At 36.0% G+C, this 22378-nt stretch overlaps 1 protein-coding gene across 16 annotated transcripts in view; it reads right to left on the bottom strand.

The window, feature by feature from the left end:
* ELAPOR2 (endosome-lysosome associated apoptosis and autophagy regulator family member 2) overlaps positions 1 to 22378 on the bottom strand; it is a 660265-nt gene that overhangs the window by 434384 nt on the left and 203503 nt on the right. For 14 of the 16 annotated variants that reach the window (XM_072965097.1, XM_072965100.1, XM_072965099.1 and 11 more), the window contains 7 exons: positions 21976 to 22149; positions 19772 to 19961; positions 18422 to 18518; positions 17775 to 17876; positions 7827 to 7953; positions 3184 to 3362; positions 2041 to 2206 (listed from right to left, as the gene is read on the bottom strand). In XM_072965097.1, the coding sequence (XP_072821198.1) occupies positions 2041 to 2206; positions 3184 to 3362; positions 7827 to 7953; positions 17775 to 17876; positions 18422 to 18518; positions 19772 to 19961; positions 21976 to 22149 (1035 nt within the window). Of the gene's footprint in view, positions 1 to 2039; positions 2207 to 3183; positions 3363 to 7826; positions 7954 to 16609; positions 16668 to 17774; positions 17877 to 18421; positions 18519 to 19771; positions 19962 to 21975; positions 22150 to 22378 lie in introns of those variants that run through there. The other 2 variants (XM_072965101.1, XM_072965102.1) reach the window with 2 other exon arrangements.

Genomic DNA, 22378 nt, shown 5'->3' with positions numbered 1-22378 from the left:
TGCTGCTCACCAAGTCCCCCTACTGTGGCCTAGGTAGACAAAAGTGGGAGATACACTGGGTCTTGGTAAATTTTTGAAAATACCTTTTATCCTTTTCCATCTGAATCTTCTAGAGGAAAGAGCTCAGTACCAGTGGAAAGGTCTCAGGCTGAGTGGAGAGGGCAATGGAGGGACTTAAAGAGAAAGCCACCTAACTTCCTAACGTGGATCCTGATGATTCACGGAGTTTGTTCAGCTGTTTGGGCCTGGGACCGTGGTATGACTGAGGTCAATAATACAGGTTGGTCTGATCTTGCTGTTTAGTGTCTTGTTGGTAGTAGATTTATTTAGGTGCTTTATGATGCAAATTGACCAGATATGATTCCAGCCTCAGCTAGTCAGATTAATCAGAGTGGTCAGAGGAGCAGTGTACTAATGGGAAAATTTACCAGAAGCCAAGATGGTGCAGAAAGGAGGACTGGATTTTGTTGGGAGAAAATTCCCCATGGTTCTCTTGCATTTCTGCACAACTTACAAGAGAGACACTGATTGCCCTTTTTTCTGGACTACCTTTTTCAAAGTTCTTTGTATAGAAAGCAGCCTTTGAAGATAGAAATATCGACTCCTTCCAGAACAAAGGGCAGGCTTGCTTACAGTCTTGGAAATAGTGTTTCCGTCTGGAGCAATGAACAGGCATGCTACCTGTTGAGTACAATAACAACAATATCTCCCTTTGGAATAAAGGACGGAGATGCTTACCGCCCATCCCAAAAGATAAAGATTCCCAAAGTTTAAGGTTCCTTTCTGGTAACGCAGCCCACTGTGTGTACAAGAGTCATCTGTTCCATATAGCCCTGTAGGAAGTGAGGCTTTGGAACTGGTATAAATGCTCATGTTCTGGTTAGTGCTTCTGCTGTGAGTGTCAAACTGTCCTTTGTCTCTGACCAGAAGTCTCATGTCTTCTAAGGTATTCATGAAACCATGGCAGGCTCACTTGTCAGCTTGCAAGCAGGGTAAAATCTAGGGCTTGACAATCACTGTACATTCATGATTCCATAGCAATAGTATCCTTCCAAACCACCACACTGAGAAAAATTAATCATTAGTGTAAGGGAAATAGGGCTTATTCATTTTATTTTTAAATACTTCCCTATTACATATTTATGTGCCTAAATTAGGAAATGATTGCTAAAACACTCTCAGTAAATATAATCTTTTGCCACTTGTACCTCCTGCTGAAAATCCTTTGAAATGAATTTTCTCTCTTCTGTTTCATTTTGGTTTTATTCCCGAGTAGGTAAACTGGTAATTTCTCATCTTTTAAGTCAATGGTGAAGAATGTCAACAGAAAGTTTACAAATAATATTTAGGGTTTCATGCTCTCTGTTTGGATACAGTAATCATTTCAAAGCCGGCAAATGTGATGGCATCTCAGAAGGTAATATCTCAACATTTAATATAACTTTCATTTTTCCTATATGAACAATCTTGTTGTGAAATAAAGTATAAATGAATATGAGAACTTTTATTTACCTAAACTTTTTGGATTTTAATATTATATTATCTTTGTGAAAATTCAAATGTTACAAAAATGTATTACTGCAAAGACTAAAGACATCCATTCAATCAAAACTCCCCAAAAGCAGCTACTGTTAGTGGTTCCCCACTCAAACACCAGCAATAGAAATGAGACCATCTGTTGTGTTGTTTACACTTTATCTTGGACCTACTGAGGTATCAATACACTTAGCTACCTCAATCTTTAACAGCTGCACAGGTGCACAGTGATTCCATTATTTTGATATATGGAAATTTCTTATCTAACTCCTTACTGATGGGATTTAAGGCTGTTTCTACTTGGGTTAACCCACAAAAACAATGCCATAGTGAATATTTTTGTATTTACATCCTTATGTACCTCTTAGAGTATTTCTGTTGAATAAATACCCACAGAAATATAGACATGTTGAATGAGAGGGCTTGTGTGAATGCTGCTGTTAGGTTAATATGGCCCTTTATTTACAAATGCACGGTAATACCAGGTTAAAATTCTGCTCTCACCTTTGTTGCCAAGGATTTGAGTTTTCGCAGTAGCGACTGTTTATTGGAATATACAACTTCCTCTTCATTATCTTCTCCTTCCATGATAGCACAACTGTCTGCAGCTGGGAGTTCACACTCTTTTGAGTTAGTTGTCATTACTAATTTGGAATATTTGTACTCCAGTCTAAGTGGTGGTAAATAAATAAACAGATAGAAAAAGTGACTGTTTAATATAACTTAATACTTACTTGGGGTGGTCATACACCAGCTAATTAAATTGTCTTGTAGTACAGTTACTCCACCAACAATTCCCCTCACTCACAGCCATAGCACCACATGTTTTCACTTATGTACCATCTACACACAAATCTTTTCCAGAATTTCAGAGAATCAGTGTAATATGGTTAACTCTATCACTTATTTTATACACTGACTAAATTGTCCAATTATGATGAACTGTTGGAAAACAAAGAGAAAATTTGAGGTCTGGATTCATTTTCTTAGTTTACACATATTTGAAGACTAATTCACTAGGCAGTTTTCAAAACTTTAGTTTGGAAGAATGAGAATATTATAGAGGCAAGTATTTGGTCTTTACTCTTTCTCTAAATCACTTGTTCCTTTCTACTCCCCATCCCTGATATTACAACTGTCCCTAGATAATACAAAAGAGAACGTCCACAGCCTCATTTTAAAAGAGCCAAAGCACATAACTTATTAATATACCATCAGAGGTTAGGTTCAGTATTCAACTTCAGATTCTTGAAGTCCTGGAGTACGTAAGTGATACTTGCCTGTGTACCTGGTCTGTTTCTTTGCAAATATCTACTCACAAGGAATTGAAAAAGGCAAGAAGGCAGCAAGTTGTCATGAAAAGAAAAAGACACAAGGAGAGAATCTGCCTTGCGTTCTCAACTCTGTAGCCGGAAGCCTCTTTTCTTTGTTTTATAACAAATAGGCCTAATTCAATTATCTCTAATGTTCTATGATCTCTGTTGTCAGAAAAATCACCTCTATTTGCTTTCTTTAAGTCCTTCCCTGTAACTCCTTCACTAGGAGAAATTTCTTGCGTCTCCAAGAGAAACTGTTTGGTATAATGATTAAGTCTAAAATTTTCACAACAAAAGAGATCCTTCAGTTCCTATAACAGAGGTTACTTACTTCTGATTCTTTTTCCAGAAGTAGCAAGTGAGGGCCACCAGCAAAACGGCTGTAAAAGCGCCCACACCTGCTCCCACTTTTAGCCAAAAGTCAACTGTTTCACAGGTTGATAACTTTTTCTCAGGCAGAGAAATTCCTTTAATGCACCATTTAGGTTCATTCCATACATATAAGGTTTCCTTTGGAAAACAAAAACACACACAAACACAGATGACATGAGAAATGAGGTTTAGAAGGAGAAAGGCTTTGCTGACCCTTTCTTCACAGTAGACAAACAGGATTATTCAGCTTTCATCTAACAGAAGCTCCAGAAAGAGATGGAGAAGAGTGAGATTAAGGAGATGAATGAAAAGGCCAAAAAAAAAAAAAAGAGAGAGAGAGAATTTTCAGACCAGAAGGCTTGCTATGTGCTGAAGAGGTTGTTGAATAAAAATGATTCCATCTGGATATCTCATTTGAGCTATTTTCCCCAGACTTCTGATGATCCCTGACTTCTTAATCATGTTTTTAAATAAATGCTTAGGTTGTTTAATATAACTAACTGGAATAGGTTTCATCCACTCATCATGTAGGTCCATGTCCCCCAAAAGCCTCTCGCCTAAGTGGAAGAGCAGACCTTGGACCCAGGACACAGAGGTGCACCATGACTGGCAGGCATGCAGACTGCACCCTCTTCTACAGGCCAAAATCAGCAGGGCGTTATTCTTGGTCACCACCACCCACATGAGGTACTTACTCTCATCCTCCCAATTTTGGGGGGGGGCAATATTTTCAAACATTGCAACTAACAAATGAAGAGTACTGGGTCTCAACCAGCATTTTTTTAAAAATAAGCAGATCAAATAAAACAGATCAGAAACCAAAATCAGAGTACAGTGCATGGTTCCTTAAATATTTCAGTATATACAGTGGGCAGAGGCAATCTGCATGATGATTATACCCACTGACATTAAATGACATGAGGCATTACATTTTTTGTTCCTTGTGTCTTATTAAATTTTCTGGTGAATGGTGGTCACTTTATCAACACCCTACCAGAAGCATAAAACTATAATGTTTAATTTCATACACACACAAACACACACACACTTTTACAGTCAGTCTTCAAGTGAATGATGTACAGGAGAATCCTATTTAAAATAATCCTACTTTACTTTGATGAAAAGTTTCAACCAAGATAAGAACTTTCAACATATTTTTTAGAAAGGACGTTAGCCACTGAAAAATTTCTTGCGTAACATTTTCATTAAATTTAGTGTGAAAAAAACTATTTTTAAAATGGCTCACATGATTTTTATACAAAAGATGAGGTGAGAAATGAGGAGGCATGAGCAAGTTGGGCAGCTGCCTCTCTACATGGAAATAATGACAATAAAGAGGAAGACGTGAGCTGTAGTCGGCAAACACTGATTTCATCGGAAGGGCATTCCAACAAGAAAAAAAAAGAAAAAACACTGGGAAAGAGTTTATATGGTTGTATCAAATGCGCCAATGAAAATGGCAAGCGCTAATGTCCAATAAACATCTCAGAAATGAGCCATTAAAACCTCAAAATTATTCAGGCATGTACTTCTAAAGCCAGAATTCTTAAGTTATCAATAAGCCCCTCAAATTGTTTACAAAAAAAAAAAAAATCAAGCTATTGGCAGAATTTTTTAGTCATTAAGCAACTTGGTTGTTCTATAAATTTCTTAGTCATCTGATTAAATTAGGAAGCTTTATCCCCTAATCATTAAGTCACATGTCACTGGCAAACAAGAAAGCAGCTGACACTGCAGCAGAAAAATGTGTTTTTCCAGCATCAGGGATACTTTGTGGACAGGGTGAGATCAATTTGATGATAAAGGTAAAAACATTCCTCTTAGTGATAACACAGTATCTCTTCAAATCTTTACTACTGTGTAACATTTAGAAGGAACACTTAATACGTACTTAGAACCTGGTATAGATTTTTGAGATCCAATTTGATAAGAGCACTTTTATCACAAGTCATGTAGCTCTTTTCATTTCTATCAGCTCTATGTGGAAGACTAGTTGTGTGTAAATTTAACTTCAAGCACATCAGGATTAGATGCCTTTACAGAATGGGGAAAGCGGGACTCAGTCAATATAAAATGAAAAATTGTAAAGGATAGAGAGGCAATAGGATAGAAACACAGCAGATTTATTAAAAATTAAAAGATATCCATCACTATATTTTGCAATCATTGTTTTTTTCTATCATAAGGCTTTGGCATCCCAAGAAATCAACCCTTGTTGATTACGTTCATGGACATAATGCAAAAGGCAGGGAAAGTTGTCACTTGTATTACAGAAAGCTCACTGAAGAGCAGACTTTTTGAAATATTTTATTCAGAGATTGGAGGTGAGCAGACTGCATCAAATCCTTTTGTTTGTTATCGCAATGAAATACACAAGGAAGGACATTCATATTTTTCTAGTTAAAGCTCAATTTCATTTGGCAAATATTTTCAAAACTAACATCTAACAGAAGGGCATGTTTAACTGATTTTGTTATTTCTCAAATTAAGTTTGGAACCATAGCAGGGAAGTTTATACCTCAACATGTAAAATACGACAGAATGTTCCGCAAGATATTATTCTTAAAGCAAAAATAAACATTTGAAAAGCATCACCTCACAACTGTCTGTTGCTAACATTCTTCTAAGATATTGAACAGAGGTTTTTTAATGACAGCAGTTTGAATGAGATAAAACTAGAGAAACTGTTGCTACCTCACTGTCTTAAACTTCTAATCATTACTTCCAGAACAGAAATGTTAAATATTAAAGTCTTTGGATAAAAGGTCATTTTGCTTTGCAAAACTCCTAAGTTAAACTTGGTGGCCAAAGAAGGGAATGCATCTTTTGTTTTTCATTTACTCTAAAAAAAATTATTGTAATATATAGTTTATCATAATTTTAGAGAAAAGGTACAGATGAATTTTCACTGTGAAGCATAAAAAGTGTATGATTATTATTACAAGGATTAAAAAAATTTTTTTTGCAAGACTAGAATTTTCATCCCTGACCCACTTAAAAATTAAAAAGAAACCAGCTCAACAGTGCCTTAGATGTGTAAGCAGCACCGTCTCTCAGAGCTCTAGGCTGGAATGAGCTACCTACGGGTAAGCACACTTACTGAACTTAAACACCTTCTAATTTTCACTTAAATGTCTTCTACTTGGGGACTTTTCTATTCTGTATTAATTAATAAAAACTCATTTTATATTATTATGCCTATATTTTATCATAAAATATGAAAATAAGCACTGTTTCATAAAACAATTTTATTTTTAGGCATGTCTCCGTGTCTGAGTTTGTGTCTGTGTACTAGGCTTGATGTACAACGTATTTCTTACTACAGGTTCACTGTCCTTCAAGTTTGAAAAATAGGTTTGGTTTTTTTTTCCTTAGAAGTGGACACTACTACTTCCAAATATGCTAAATGTACAAGACTGGGTGGGGGCATTCGGATTTCCTCTCACATTTTTGCCCTCCAACTTGCCAACTAGAAGCTCTTTTTAAGACTTCTCTGGACAGAATGGCTTCTCCTCACTGCTCCCCTTATACAATCAACATTTGAGCACGTTCCTCCACTCCATGATGACCCAAAAGTCAGTACGATCCCATCCACCATCTAGATCTCAGAAATCCCATTGGAATCTCTGATCCCCACTCTCCAACAGGGTCCCCACCTCTGGTGCTGATTTATTGTCTCATCTGTGCTTCTTTAGTGTCATTTCAATGGACTGCAGGACAGTAAGGTGGTGAGTCAGTCATCTTGAAGGAGGAAAGTTTGTATTTTTATATGGTACTAATCAGAGCTGATGCAATGAAGTAGGCATTCTCAAACACCACTAGCAGAACAAATTGGACAACCCAAGCAATTCAGTAGTAAGTATCAAGAACCTTAAAAATGTCTATCTTCTTGAATTCAATTAATCTCTTTCTAGTTATAAACTCCAAGGAAATAATCAAATGTCCAACAAAGATGTTCATGACAGAGTTATTTACAAAAAGATGGTTTTCAATTTTTTTCCTAAATATACAACAGGGGAATTAGTCGATCTCAAATTGTATACATAATAAAACATTTGTTAGTAACTAAAAGTATATTTTAAAAATGTAATGACAAGGGAAATATAGTAAATGTAAAAAGGAAACAAAAGATATAGACAGTAGGACCCCAACTTTATTTTAAAAAACAAAGAAGCAAACAAATGATTGCAGAGAAAATACAGAGTAAGATCTTGGTTTATACTATGTATCTCCTTTACTCTCTAGATATCTTCTTGTGAAGTCAACTATACCATCCTCATCTTAATTATACCCATAACTACACTATATAAGTCACACCTTACTTTAATCATATCATTTCTTTATAATCTGGGTAAATATATACATAGTCTACAACTCCCTTGCTACAATTACTTTTCCCAATTCCAGTACACATCTTCAGCTACCTCAGCATATGGGAGTTTAGCTATCAAACTTGATTTTAAATACATATTAATATCACATCAGGTTAAATATAACCTTTAGCCATGCTACTGAATCTAAGTTTCTATAATGTAAGTGACGCTGGGCTAAGCAATTACACCTACAGTGACACAGGTCTACTTAGAGAGGTTTGCCCCTTACCTGAAATCCTCTCTTACAGGCTCCCTCAATCTCATGAAAGTCATGTTCTGTGCACAGAGGGCAAGCTTCAGCACTCTCCCAGAGGAAATAGAACGTACATCCATCACAGGTGCCTGCTGGACACTTGCTGAAAGAAAACATGAAAGACAACAAAAACAACAGCTTTCTTAACACATTTAATTGCATTCAATCAACAGTTGAGTTGATTTTTTTGACACTGCACACTGGGAAGCAAGGTGTGGGTGCTGAGGAAACACATGAAAAATAATCTAAAGGCGACAAAACCACAAGGAGATACTACTTTGCACCTACCAGGATGGATAGCATCAAAAAGACAGCTAATATCAGGTGTTGTAAAGATGTGGGGAAACTGGAATCCTCAACACCTCTGATGGGAATACAAAATGGTGCAGCTTTGGAAGAATCTGGCAGTTCCTTACACAATTAAAGAGAATTACCATATGATCCACCAATGCTACTTCTAGGTAAATACCCAAGAGAAATGAAAATACTATGTCCACACAAAAACTGGTATGTGAATGTTCATAACAGCATTATTCATAAATCCAAAAGGTGGAAACAACCTAAATGCCCATCAACAGATAAAAAAATGTGGTATATCCACACAATGAAATATCACTCAGCCATTAACGGGAATCCAGTACTGATACATGCCCCAAATTAGATGAACCTCAGAAATAGTATGCTGAGTGAACGAATCCAATCAAAAACAGCAAGGTCCTACTGAATAGCATGGGGAACTAACTATATTCAATACCTTGTAATAGCCTAGAATGAAAAAGAATATGAAAATATATCGAATCACTGTTATACACTAGAAATTAACACAACACTGTAAACCAACTATCCTCCAATTTTTTAAAAGTCCATACACAACATTATTTAGATAAAAGTCCATAATAGGGAACTCCACATAAACAGAAAGTAGTTTAATGGTTGTCTTGGGCTATGGAGGGGGCTAAAGTACAGGGAAGTAATAGCTAAAGGGTATGGGGTTTCTTTATGGGCTGATGAAAATGTTCTAGAGTTTACTATGGTGATGGTTGCATCTACCTAAATAATATACAATGACCATTGAGCTGTATGCTTTAAATGAGTGAACTGTAATGGTATGTGAATTACATCTCTATAAAACTATTTTCTTTTAATTTAAAGGAGAAATAGGTACAGATAATGACAAAAAAAAAAAAACCTCCAGTAAAGTTTCTGACTGGAAGTGATGTCTAAGCCGAGTCTAGAATATTCTAGGAGTTAGATGAAACAGAAGAGAAGAAAGCAAGCGAATTCTTGCCAGAGAGAGGAAACAGTAGATGAAATTACCAGAGGTCACTGTCACTGGAGTTTCAAGAGCAAGGCCATGAATGAGCACTGGGCATAGAGGCATTAGATGGTGAAAGTTGTTGTGATTTCTGTCTGAGGTAATATACACAGGTGAGGTGCTTTAGGACAAACAGGACCATGATATCCACAGAGGATGGGAGAAAGACATGAGAACAAAATTGTCTAATGTGAAAAAACCACCATCAGGCCAACACACAGCTCAGTGACGTAACTGATTTCACGATCCTGAGTTTCCTCGGCCTGAGGATGACTTCGTTCATGATGTGGATACCCTCACCACTCGGTGATAATGGGTGGGGCTTAGACAAAGGTGCAGAATTGCACTGAACCAAACACCAAGTAGAGCCTGAATGGAGACTTTTTGAAATTCTCCTTTCTGATGAATGGGCCAATTATGTTAACTTTGCCTCTTTCATTTTAGGGACAGATAAACAAACACAATATAGCTCAAAAATTAACTTGCTATTACTTTATACAGAATCCTTACTGATTGAAGCAAGAAGCTATTTGGAAAGATTCTAATAGGAATGGCTGTTCTGTTCATGAATTCATTAAAGTTAGGGGAATATTAGTCCCTTAATTTGTCTACTGCACTTCCCCTCAGTCAAGCCATGTAAACACAGGGCATTGCCCTGAAAATCTCCTTCAAATCTTAGCTGGTGCCAACTACAGGTGTCCTGCAACAACTAAGAGCAAAATAATAGATATACAATACTAGAATCAAAAAAAAAACCCCTTTTAAGTTTTAATTTTAAATGTCTGATGAGAATGTCGAAAACTTTCATTTTCAGCCTACCAGAAAGCTAAAATTCCATACTATTAGTTTACTAAATATATTCTAAGGTGCCCTGATAGGAACTCTAAAAAAAAACCCTACATGCCTGAAAACTGATGCATTTTTACACGTCTGTCTTTCCAGTGTCCGTGTGCTGTACACTAGTAGACATGGGTGGGATGTAAATAAAAGCAACATTCTTCATGACACACTTCAGAAACAGGGACCCAGGACTGTCAGAGCATAGAACAATGGTCAAAAGTGACTCTTTGGAAGAATGACTTGACTCTCTTACCCACCTTAATTACTCTATTTATAAAAAGGTGAGTACATTCAGACTAAGAAACAAAATGATTTTTTTAAGAAAAGTACAATAGATGAAAACTATACCACTTAAAACATTATTCCCACTTTCCATCTTTCAGATCAGGCAAAGCAACTCACAATTGCTCTTTTCAAAAAAATTGGGTAACCAATTAGAAAAATTCCTCAAGAACACAATTATTATTTGCACAACAGTGATTTGCAACTTCCAAAGTAATAACACTTTTTTGATCATTTAGCAAAATTACCAATAGGCTTTCCTACTCAAATCTCTCCTCCTCGAATTGCTCTCTATTTTATCTTCTCAACACAGAAAAGTTGTTTATCTTGGGAAAATGAAAGTGTTAGTCTGCTAAAGTTTGAGAAGAAAGAACTCAATGAAAAAAAAAAAGAGAAAATTAAAGTTTCAAAAGGCTTTAGAAAGAAGACTTGGATTACAATTCTAACTGGACTTTCAAATGACCAACCAGACTTTCAACTCACTGTGTTTTTCCTTAAGTGACTCAAACTCTCTCCTTACCATCGCAGTTTTGTAATGTGTCAAAAGCAGAATATCTACTGCACTGATTTCATAAGGTAGTTATGAAGGGTAAAATGAGAGAACTATTTGGGAAGGTTTAAAGCACTGCAAAATATAAAAGACTATTAACAAGGTACATCACTTTGTAAAGAACTAGTAGAACCAGAGAAAGGGGAAAAAAAATCAAGATATTGATATAATTTATAAACCTGACATTAGGTGTCAAAATACTACAATGATTCAATGCTTTTCCTTGGCAGACTTCACTTTTTAAAAGAAACTCTTAGGTTAAAAGCAGTTTAGTTTAGATTCAATTCTTCATTTCCTTTAATTCAATGAATCATTTAAAATGTGGAACATCCAAATGTGATTCTTTGTTATAAACATAATTTCCACATGTTTGAATCAGGCCTTCCCTGGGAACCAGCAAGGATGTATGAAGCAGTGATTATTTCAATATGCTTATAGATATAATAAAAATAGAAAAAAGATGTAAGAGAGAAAAGTGTTAAGACAGATATGTACTTTATTGCCAGGTATGTGAAATCTCTTTCCCTTTGATGACCTGTGTCACCCTGATCTTTACCCCTCCCAAACAGCTTTTCAGAGGTGTCGATAATTGCGCTTCTGCATAACTTTCAAGCTACGTGATCACCATAGAAACCAACAAGTACATGTTTAAAGAAATGAGATAAAGTCATAGACAGCAGGGGCTCGGGAGGGTAGAGTTCTACAGGTTGGCCAGATGTGCTGTGAATTCTAGGTTAAGAAACCACTACAGATTCAAAGGACAACCAGTTAAACATTAATTTGGTTTTACTGAGAAATACGTAACAGGCTTTCCAGTTTCCTTATTTTGCTTCTGATGTTGCCTTATCAATCAAGGTGGCACAAGTAATGTGTAAGAATTCAGACGAGTTTTTTTTTTTTTTTAGAAAGTTATGTCTTGGATTCTAAAACGGAATACATTTCCTGGGAGGAATAACTGGATTGAATCATCTTACCTAAAGCAGGACCTACCTGGTTCATATTATGAATTAATGGAGTAGAATATTGTGTTCTTATGAATTATTATCACCTAATACTCAACCTATTATTATTGTTGAGATAATTGACAAATCTCTGTAAAATTGTTTTGCCTAAACTTCATTCAAAATCCAAAGTTAAGACAAATTTATCTACACTGTCAGTACATTTCCAACCCTTCTGGAGTTAGTCTCAGGAGGCAGGTGGGAAAGGACACAGTCTTGTGGGCCCAGAACATTTATCATTTGGTGTCAGTGTACTATTGTGCTGAGCTTTTTCATGTGGGGCCTTTGTGGGTTTCTTGGGGTTCCACGGTCTCAGGGTATTCAGACTGGCATCCTCTGGCAAGGGCTTTGCTCTCTGACCTCCTGGAGACTCCCTTCCGCATTGGAATCTCAGGAAGCTCAGCTTTTCTCTGCTAAGGATACCTTTTCATTGGTAGAAACCCTTCCAGTGTCAGGTCCATATAATGCCACTGCATCTTGATCTAATTTTGTTTGCCCTAAGGCTGAAGAGCATAAATCACTTATGATAGAGTTTGAAAACAAGGTATTTTGACCTAGAGGTCTTAGATCCAGAGATATAAAATTTTACCAGTCTCCTGCAAAAGCTTCCCTTTCTAAAGGTTCTATCTTGGGTTAACTACCAAAGGCAGCATCTGATAAAGACCTAGACAAACATTAACTGACACCCCTGGTCCTTTTTATTTACAGACTCTGTGTCTTCTTCAGTGAAATAAAAATGTGTCAAAGTTTTTACATTCTTAATTCAAACTTGATCCTAAAACTTTATGAATGTCCTGTGATATTTTTATACCATTTCTTAAGGTTACTCATTAGTTTTTGAATTGTACAGTTTTAACAATTCTCTATTAGAGTTTTTCCATTTCTTTTTTTTCCAGTTAGAACAAATTAACTTATTTGTGGATGAAGAAAAAGGTAGGGAAACTGATATATGGTAGATTCTATCTTCAGTCCTTAGATTCAACATTTTAGGATACATCTGGATATTGGTTCCTTATCATAAACTTTTTTTATTGACACACAATCAATTTACAATATTATGTTAGTTTCAGATGTACAACAAAGTGATTAAATATTTTATAGATTATACTCCATTTAAAGTGATTATAAAATATTGGCTATATTCCCTTGTTGCTCAATATATCTTTGTAGCTTATTTATTTTATACATAGTAGTTTATACCTCTTAATCCCTCTTTCCCTGTCTTGTCTCTCCCCACTTCCCTTTCCCCATTGATAGCTACTAGTTTGTTCTCTATATCTGTGAATCTGTTTCTTTGTTATATTCACTAGTTTGTTTTAGTTTTAAATTCCACACACAAGTGATATCATACAGTATTTGATTTTCTCTGACTTATTTCACTAAGCATAACACTTTCCAGGTCCATCCATGTTGTTGCATATAGCAAAATTTCATTCTTTTTTATGGCTGAATAGTATCCCATTATACGTTGTGTAAAAGCTTTTAAGTTTAACTAGGTTCCATTTGTTTATTTTTCCTTTTATTTCCTTTGCCTGAGAAGACAGAACCAAAAAAAAAAAAGTTGCTACAATTTATGTCAAAGAATGTTCTGCCTATCTATTCTTTTTTTTCCACAATGTGTCAATTTCTAATGTACAGCACAATGTCCCAGTCATGCATATACATACATATACTCATTTTCACATTTGGCTATCTTTTCTTCTAGGAATTTCCTGCCTTACATTTAGGTATTTAATCCATTTTGAGTTTATTTTTTGTATATGATGTGAGAAAATGTAGCTGTTCAGTTTTCCTACCATGACTTATTGAAGAGACTGTCTTTCCTCCACTGTATATTCCTGCCTCCTTTGTCATAAATTGATTGACCATAAACGCGTGGGTTTATTTCTGGGCTTTCTAATCTGTTCCACTGAGCTATGTGTCTGTTTCTGTGACAGTACCACACAGTTTTGATTACTGTAGCTCTGTAGTATAGTCTAAAGTAAGGAAGCATGATACTTCACCTTTTCTTTTTAGTCTTAAGACAGCTTTGGCAATATGGGGCCTTTTGTGGTTCCATATAAAATTTTAAATTATTTGTTCTACTTCTGTGGAAAAAATATCAGGTATTTTTAAAAATAGGAATTGCATTAAACCTATAAATTCCTTTGGGTATTATGGATAGTTTAACAATATTAATTCTTCTAATTCATGAACACAATATCCTTCCATTTCTTTGTATCATCTTCAATCTCCATCAATGTTTTATAGTTTTCAAAGTAAAGGCCTTTCACCTCTGTGGTTAAGTTTAATCATAGGTGATTTTGAAAGGGATTATTTTCTTGCTTTCTCTTTCTAGTAGTTTGTTATTTTGTGAGAAACAATCTTCCCAGAGGCTATACCTATAATGAAAATGAATTTGGAATTTGAAGGAGGTTTTTGCAATATAATTTTGGACTTGTTTGTAAACTACCCAAGCAGTTAAATGTAGTCATAAGTTGACAGAGAGGATTATGATTTTCCTCCAACTTATAACATTAATAAAGAAGACCCTGTTTGAGGTAAGACCAGTTATTTAAAAGAAGGCACCAATAACTTGTAGATCAGTTGAGTTGTCCCACAGATAAATGTGCTATTTGCCTCTGCTTAGTGTGCTTCTTTGCAAATCTCTGCCTATGAGGAATTGAGGGGAAATGACAAGATGAAAGATGGCATGAAAAGAACAATAGACACAGTCAGGAAGTCATTCCATCTTGACTGTGCCACTCTACAGCTATGCAACCTGGGTCCTCAGTGTTTCCTACTATGTCAAGTAAATGGGTTTGATTCAAGGATCTCTAATGTGGTATGACATCTTTATTATCAGAGTAAATATGATTCCTTCTGTCTATTTTCTAATAAGGCTTTTTAATAATCTTTCCACTAAGAAATTTCTTATGTTTTTGAAAGGGCACTTAGGACACAATGCTCAGGTCTAAATTTTCCTAATGAAAGGGGAATCTTCAATTCCTCCAACCACATAGGATCATGATTAGAGGGTTGGAAAGCCTTTTAGGCAGAAGCTGGGGAGGCATCTATTTAGGGATATTAGTGGTCTATTGTGTTAGCAATTTATCCTTTGCCCAAGGTACAAACTACACTAGATAATCTCAAAAGTCCACTCTAGCTCTCAGATTTCATCTGCCAGACATCATGCTGTTAAGTTTTTATCAAAAATGTCTCACACCCTCCAGTCACTTTGTGGAATTAGAAACCAACTGCATTTGCCACCCAAACAGACAGGCTGGAGTTTCCAACTGCAGATTACTGAGTGGCCCAGAATATTTGCTGCTGCCTCTACATTGCATGTGAGGTGCAGAGAACATACTTTTCCCCTTTTCTCCTTCCCATTTGCTTTCTGTTAGGACATTCTCATTTTCCTAAGACTAGGGGTCTTCTGACATTTTCCCAGGTCACCAAGACATAGAGCCCCAGCCAACATTACTACTGCTGAAGTTGCCTTTGCCTGGTTTGTCAAGATTCTTGGCCAAGAGAGAATTCCAGGGGATAGCAACCCTTCTGAATTGCCAAAGTCTAGCTATTGTGACTTCTTGGTCAGTACATGAGATTTCTCCAGGCAATTGCCTGGTTAGCACCTTCCTCTCTCCAGGAGAATGTAAAGCTCAAAAAAAAAGCAAATTAAGTCCTCTTCAAAAGTAGCCTAAATAATCTGGCTCTGTTAACATTTCTTTACTGTTATTGGAAAATCTTTATTTAGCCCTACAGCTAAAAAAAAAAAAATCTAATTATTTCAGGACAAGCAGCTGTTTCGCATGTTCTGATCCTAGAGCTCCCACTTGTGCCCAGATGGGAAATTGATTCAAGGAAGAACTAAGGGTCAGCCCATTTAGATTGTGAGGTTCAAGCAGTGCACTCGAGCAGCTGGTCCTTAAACTTTAGTGTGCATTTTAACTATATATAAAATTGTATCACAATACAGGTGAAGGAATACAACCTGTAAACCAGGACCTTTTCAGTTAGCTTTTCAGAAAACTGAAATGCAAAACAAAGCGTGAGAATCTGTCTCAGAGGAAAAAAAAAAAAAGCCAAATCTCCAAAATGGAGGTTAAAACCAATGGCTCTCAAATTTTAATATGCATAAGAATTGCCTTGTGTTTTTATGAATATTTTTATGCTGAACATTCAGAGATTCTCTGGATTTTAGGGAAAGACTAAAAGTCAATTTTAAAATAGACACCCGAAGGTGTTCTGCACCAGCTGGTCTTGACAAACCCTGGCAAAGACAGTCAAGTTCCCCAAGTGGGAAAAAGCTGCTGGAGGTCAAAGGAGAAACTTAACTGTTCCTCTCCTCACAAGGAAAAGAATCAGCTTCCAGATCCCATCATTTAACATCACAAGGCTATTTTTCTCTTATTACTTGGAAATATCAGAACCCACTTTGGGAGAGTCAGAGTGACACATTTTTCTAAAGGACAGACCTAGTCTTTAGTAGCATCATCTGCTTGAGTCAGATACCCGAAGGAGGCTTCAGAAGTCATCCAGGTCAACTTCTAGAGGCTAGACCCAGAGAGGTCAGGTGCTAGGCCCAGGAAAGGACCTCAGAAGTGCAACAGTAAATAGAACAAGCATCTGAACTCAGAGCTCCATGGTGGGCTATCAGAGAACAATGAAGAGTCTCTGAACACACCTTCTCACAAAGCAAGCATGCTGTGCTGTCTTGACTCTAGCGTGGGTGCTGGCACAGGGATCTTTTACCACATGATGCCCTTGGGCACCAGGCTCCCTCTGTTTCATTCACTGATGTCTATCACCTTCTATTATGTACTGCTCTCATCACATTCTTCTCTCACCTTGAAAAGGTGAAAAGAAAAATTAATTCACAAATCTATGAGAACCAGAGAAACACAGTTGGTAAGAGTTGAGTGCTAATGCACCCTTATGCCCAGAAATGAGCTCAAAATACTATGTTATCATTGTAATTATTTTTAAGATAGCCAAGTAATTGAAGCAATGCTTAGACCTGATTTCTAATCCTGATGTAACGTAAGTGGGATAGTTTGAAATCTCTCAAAGGTTACTGTGAAACTATCAAAAACAAAATTAAGTCTATCCTTATCTTTTTAAACTTTTGCTAGCTTGATGGACAAAAACTGGCAAGTCAAATTATGATCCAAAGGTATATTAGCCCTAAAAGGATTCAGAATAAATAATCTACATACTGAACAATGATTAATTATGAAAAATAAAAATCAGGAGACATTTAAGCTTCATTCAGATCATGAAAGCAGTATTTATTCAAGTTGACAGTTCTATAGTTCTAAGTCTATGAAACTGATTATTTTCTCCTACTGTTCCCACCCAAAGTGGCTGTATTAATCAGATCAAGACTATGGACAGTTGTTGCCTCGAAGACACTCAGGTAAACGAACTGTATCATGTAGTCTATTGGTCAGACTCTATATTGGTGATTTTGCCACCATGGATCAGGAAACTGAAGAGTCAGAAATGGATCTACCCTGACCACTATCCCCTTATAAAAGAAACTATGGCTCAGAGGTTAGATTGTTTAATTTAGATCACCAGATAGTTATTTGCCGATGAAAAAGTATAACCCAGGAAAGTTCTTAATTCAGCTCCCAAGGAAACTGAGGCTAGATAGTAAGAATAAATACAAGGATACATAGTATAGTTATATGTTATTTAAATAATTTTCAAGAGAATTAGACACTTAGGCAAACAAGATGAGAATGTGTCACTGAGGAGACTGGGAAGTGTTAAGATTGGCAAGGACCTATACCTCTTAACAGGCACCCAGCAGATCCATACAACAAAAATCGAGATTCTTTGTTGTCGTTCTGCCTTACATCTTTAGAGAACATGTTTTAAAATAGCAAGAGTCTGAAGTTTTATTCTCTAATAAATTCAAATGTGGAAGAATCATATAGAAATAAGAATACCTAGGGACGGAAATCACTCCTGCTCCCGGTTTAGTAGGATTACACCTCATTTTCACAGCAGTTGATCGGCCATTAACGCAAGAGGTTGTAGTTGTAGAGGACCTATTTGAAGGCAAAGCAGATGTGACACAGATTATAAAGACAAAAATATCCTGTGCATAATTGCTCCAATGCTCTATTAATAAATAAAATAATATATCAAAGTTCACTAATTTAGAATTTTAATACACATGGAGTTCATTTACTTCCACTGTCTATGATAAGTTGACTATTCCCCAAGTAAAGAGATAAGCTATCATCAAAGGATTTAGTAAAGCTATTGTAATTATAATCAAAATTATAATCAAAAGAATTTTTAAGGAATTAGAGGTCGTATCTACTTAAGCTGATGTTTTGATGTTTGAATTATAAATAATTACTGCCTAGACAATGAAGTAGTCTCTTTATTGACTAATTCAAAAGATTATATATATGAGAAAAATTTTATAATGCTCTCTAAATATTCCAAGTTTCCTATTTTTTTACTAAGTCTTTCATTTAAGAACCAATTACTGATTATCTAATAAGTATAAGCTACTATGCCAGGCACCCTGAAGTGACATCTTTATGATTAAAAAATAGTTAAGAGAAGCAGCATGTTCACTTACTTATAAAAGAAATGCACATCTGGTATTTGGCTCGGTGAAACTGGGAACATATCTTCTTTTATATTAATATTTTGCAATGTGGTTTCAACTGTCACTCCTAGATGACAATAAAAAGAAACTATTAAATAATATGGGAAAATTAGATTTATTTAGTCTCTGAATATCTGAATAGAAACTAGCTTTACTTTGATGCTGCCATTTAATTGGAAATATTGTATTAAATTAATTCATTCTTGGTAAGAATAATAAAATTCACAGTTTCCAAAATAAAAAATAAAAAGATTCTACTCCCCAGCTTTGCAATTTTTCATAAGTCACTTTACTTTCTTGGTTCTTATGTCCTGAATCTGTAAAATGCATTCAATAATTTAGATAACCTTTAAAGTCTCTTCCAGTTCTAACATTTAAACAATCTAACATTAGAATTACCTTCTTGTGAGTTTTGTCAAATGAGCTGGGCTACTTTGCTAATATAGGTTTTTTGTCCATATTTGACAAAATAGAAATTTTTGTGCCTTACTAATTTCCAGAAAATAACTCCAAAATTTGCTTAATCTAGAAGTAAGGCATTCCCTTCACTCCAGGCAAAAAGGGAGCAGAGCCAAAATGCAAGCAGGAACAGCAACCTTTGTTCTAACAGAGTTCTGATGCTGAGCACAAGCTCAGCAACTGTCCTTGGTGCTGAAAATTACAGTTAAATTCTTCGGCAGTCTGTATCAATGGTTCTCAAATCTGGCTGCAGAATACAATCATCTAAGAAGCTTGTTAAATTGCTAGATTATCATATGTCTTGTTAGATCCCTAATCCCTACCCCAGAGACTTTAATGAACTTTATCCTTAAGAATTACTAATTAGGGACTTGAATTACTCTTAAAAGTTTCCTATACTTTCCAGACCGCAGGGATAGAAAGGGCAGGTGGGGAATAACACTCATTCACTCTTGCTGCTTGTCACCAGCTTACTTCTAGTATGAGAAAAGATGATGAAAACTGGTAGCAGATACTATGAGTTAAGTTTATATTGTTTGTTTACTGTTCTTTTGTTCGGTTTTTCTTTTGATTTTTTAAAATTATTTTGCCTTTTAAAGTCCTAGAGAATCTGATGAAAGGCAGACTCTCAAAAAACAACGTATCATACATGAGTTAATACATAAATTCGGAAGCTTCTTGTACTCAGTGAGAATGATCAAAAAGATTTCACTTGCAGGGGCTTTTTAACCATGTTACAAAGTGATGATTTAGAATTACCTGCAGACTTTAATCATCTATGGTAAGCACCAATGCATGACAAGTTATCAGTACCATAGTTTTAGAACAAATGCATGCATATATGAACCAAATGAAGCTTACCTAAAAATGTATCTGCAAGAATGATGGATTGTGATGATAAGGCTGCTCGGAAACCCTTACTTTCAGAAGGAATAATAGTTGACTGGCATACAAATGCTCCTACCAAATTCGTGTAATCATCTGACCCTGCCACCATTTCCTTTACTGTAAAGTCTGTAATATTGTTGGTACAGAGAGCCATCTTCTTCCCCTAGAAAAATAAAGTCATAAAGAGGTTTTATTGAAGGTCAGTCTGTAACCTGGATCTCAGCTAGCCAGTAACTCTAGCAGAGCATGGGCTCTTTCTTCCCTGAAATTCTGATTTAACTGATCTCATATGGGGCCTGGGCACCAGCACTTTTAAAAAGCTCTTGAGGCAATTTCAGTGTTTAATCAGGGTTGAGAGTCACTGAAGTTATAATGAATACGGTAATTCAAGACTGTAAGGCTCCTGCCAACTACAAGCATCATCTGTGCTGGATGAAAGCCGTCTAATTTAAGGAAATAAAAGTCATCTATGAAATCTTCAGTTCTTAGGATAACAATGCATACAAAGTAACCAGAAAACTCCTGGTGAATGTTTCAATACCAAGAAAAAAGACTTGCTCCTTCTCCTTCTGTATAGGCCATATGTGGCAGAAAAGTAATGTCAAGGCTGAAAAAGAAAACATAAAAGTCTAGGACAACATCTAAACTCTATAGAGTTACTACAAGTGTCTTTATTTACCTACTCTTAGACTGTGTGATGTGTATCTGCTCAACTAGACAGTAAGTTAAAGGGAGTAAAGGAGTTTAGTGTTTTAATCATTTAAAGGATAGTTGGAAGACACAATTTAGGAAAATCGGAGGACTTTAAATATAGTATGTTTAAATAAACTGCAGTCCCACTGCAAAGGACTATAACTTCCTCTAAAATTTCTACGAAGAAATGTATAAAGAAAAACAAACACTATTTCATTGGTCTTAGATGTAATGTGCACAGATAGGCATAAATAAAAGAGATTTCTCTTTCTTAATGCAGCTAGCAATTCTAACCTATAAAATTTTCTCCCTTCACCAAGCCCACTCAACAACAATGCAGGTGGCAACATATTGTTACTAAGCTTGAATTAAATTGTTGACACCATAAGAAAGAAACAAGGAAAAAGAGCAGAGAGAAACTACTAGGGAAAGGAAGAGGAAAATGACAGTAAAAGGAAAGGAATGAGAATAAAGAGGAAAGAAAGAGAAGGAAGACGAAAGAGAAGATCAAAGACAGTGGGAATACAGGCGTAAGACTGCGAAGTGTGATGTATAATGGAATTAATTTTATTCACTGCTTTATGCAGTATTTAACACAACAGGTGTTTGATATGTATGTATTTACTGAGTGAACTGAGTGACTAATCAATTGAGGGAGTGTGTTGGATCAATACACATAAAATCAGGACAGGACAAATGCCATATCACACAGAATGTACTGATCTTTTTGTCTGAAAACTTCATCAGATCTCTTTTTACTTCCTTTGTACAAAGGTTTGCATAGCATCTGATAATGAAGACCACCGGAAATACAGGAGTTAAGATGGAAAGAGACATGGAGGAAATGCCTTATTATTATTTTTCACCTTTGCTAATGGTGAATGCATACATCCCAAACCCCAACCTTGTATGCCCACAAAAATACTGGACACGTAGTCCTATAACTCTCCCATTACCAGCATCAATTAAGGCTCTGCTTCTTCCCAAGGAAAATAAAATCCCATTATTTATTTATTAGCAGAGGGTACCTGCTCAACTGAAATTTGTCCCCTGCTTTCTTTTTCTTTTAGGACAAACTTCCTCCTGAAAGTCTTTTCTTTTTCAAACACAAAACTGAGGATATAAACAACAGTAAAAAACTTTCTCAAACTATAACTTCCTGCCTAAAAAAATAGGTGGGATTGACAAGCTTGGCCCATTTTTACAAAAATGAAAGATCTTCAAAGCACTTGTATCACAGCTCCAAGCTTTGGGGTTCAACTGACTGGGTAAGTGCTTTGATGGACTGAGAACCAGACAAGGTTGCCCCTGGGGGAGAAAACAGCGAACATGCTAGGAGGCAACAGAGGATTTAAGCTGTCAGAGCTCAGTTTCGGACATTTGGTTGTCAGTTTCCATAGAGATTTTTACTGGTCCATCAACACAGAAAATAACTCAATCAGAGCTGACACAGAGCTCCATCTCACCTTGGCAGCCAAACTCACCTCATGCCCACACAGACTGATATTGAAGAAGTGGAAGTATTTTGTTCCTTTGGAGGTAAAGCTGGGACCATTCATTAATGAGCCCACACTGCTGAGGGTGCTGAAGTCATAGCGCAAACTCTGATTTTCTTTCTCATGGTAGAAAAAGCAGTCACTATAGCAAACTGAGTGGTCCTTTGATTAGATATTAAGAAAGGTAAAAAAAACCAAAACAACAAAAAAACAATATGGTAGGAAAGAAAGTATTAACCGCTATGAAAAAATGTGCTTCAAAAAAACTGTGGTTTCAAACTATTTCAGTAATTTCTGTCTTAGTTACGGTATATTTTACCACGTTAATACAGAAAATTCCCAAACTCTAGATTTCCTGAGGCAAAGTTCAGAAGAGTCAGAATTTTTTTTA

Source organism: Vicugna pacos, chromosome 7, assembly GCF_048564905.1.
Source record: "Vicugna pacos chromosome 7, VicPac4, whole genome shotgun sequence".
In the NCBI taxonomy this organism is placed as follows: domain Eukaryota; kingdom Metazoa; phylum Chordata; class Mammalia; order Artiodactyla; family Camelidae; genus Vicugna; species Vicugna pacos.
This window is presented reverse-complemented; position numbering and strand designations above follow the sequence as displayed.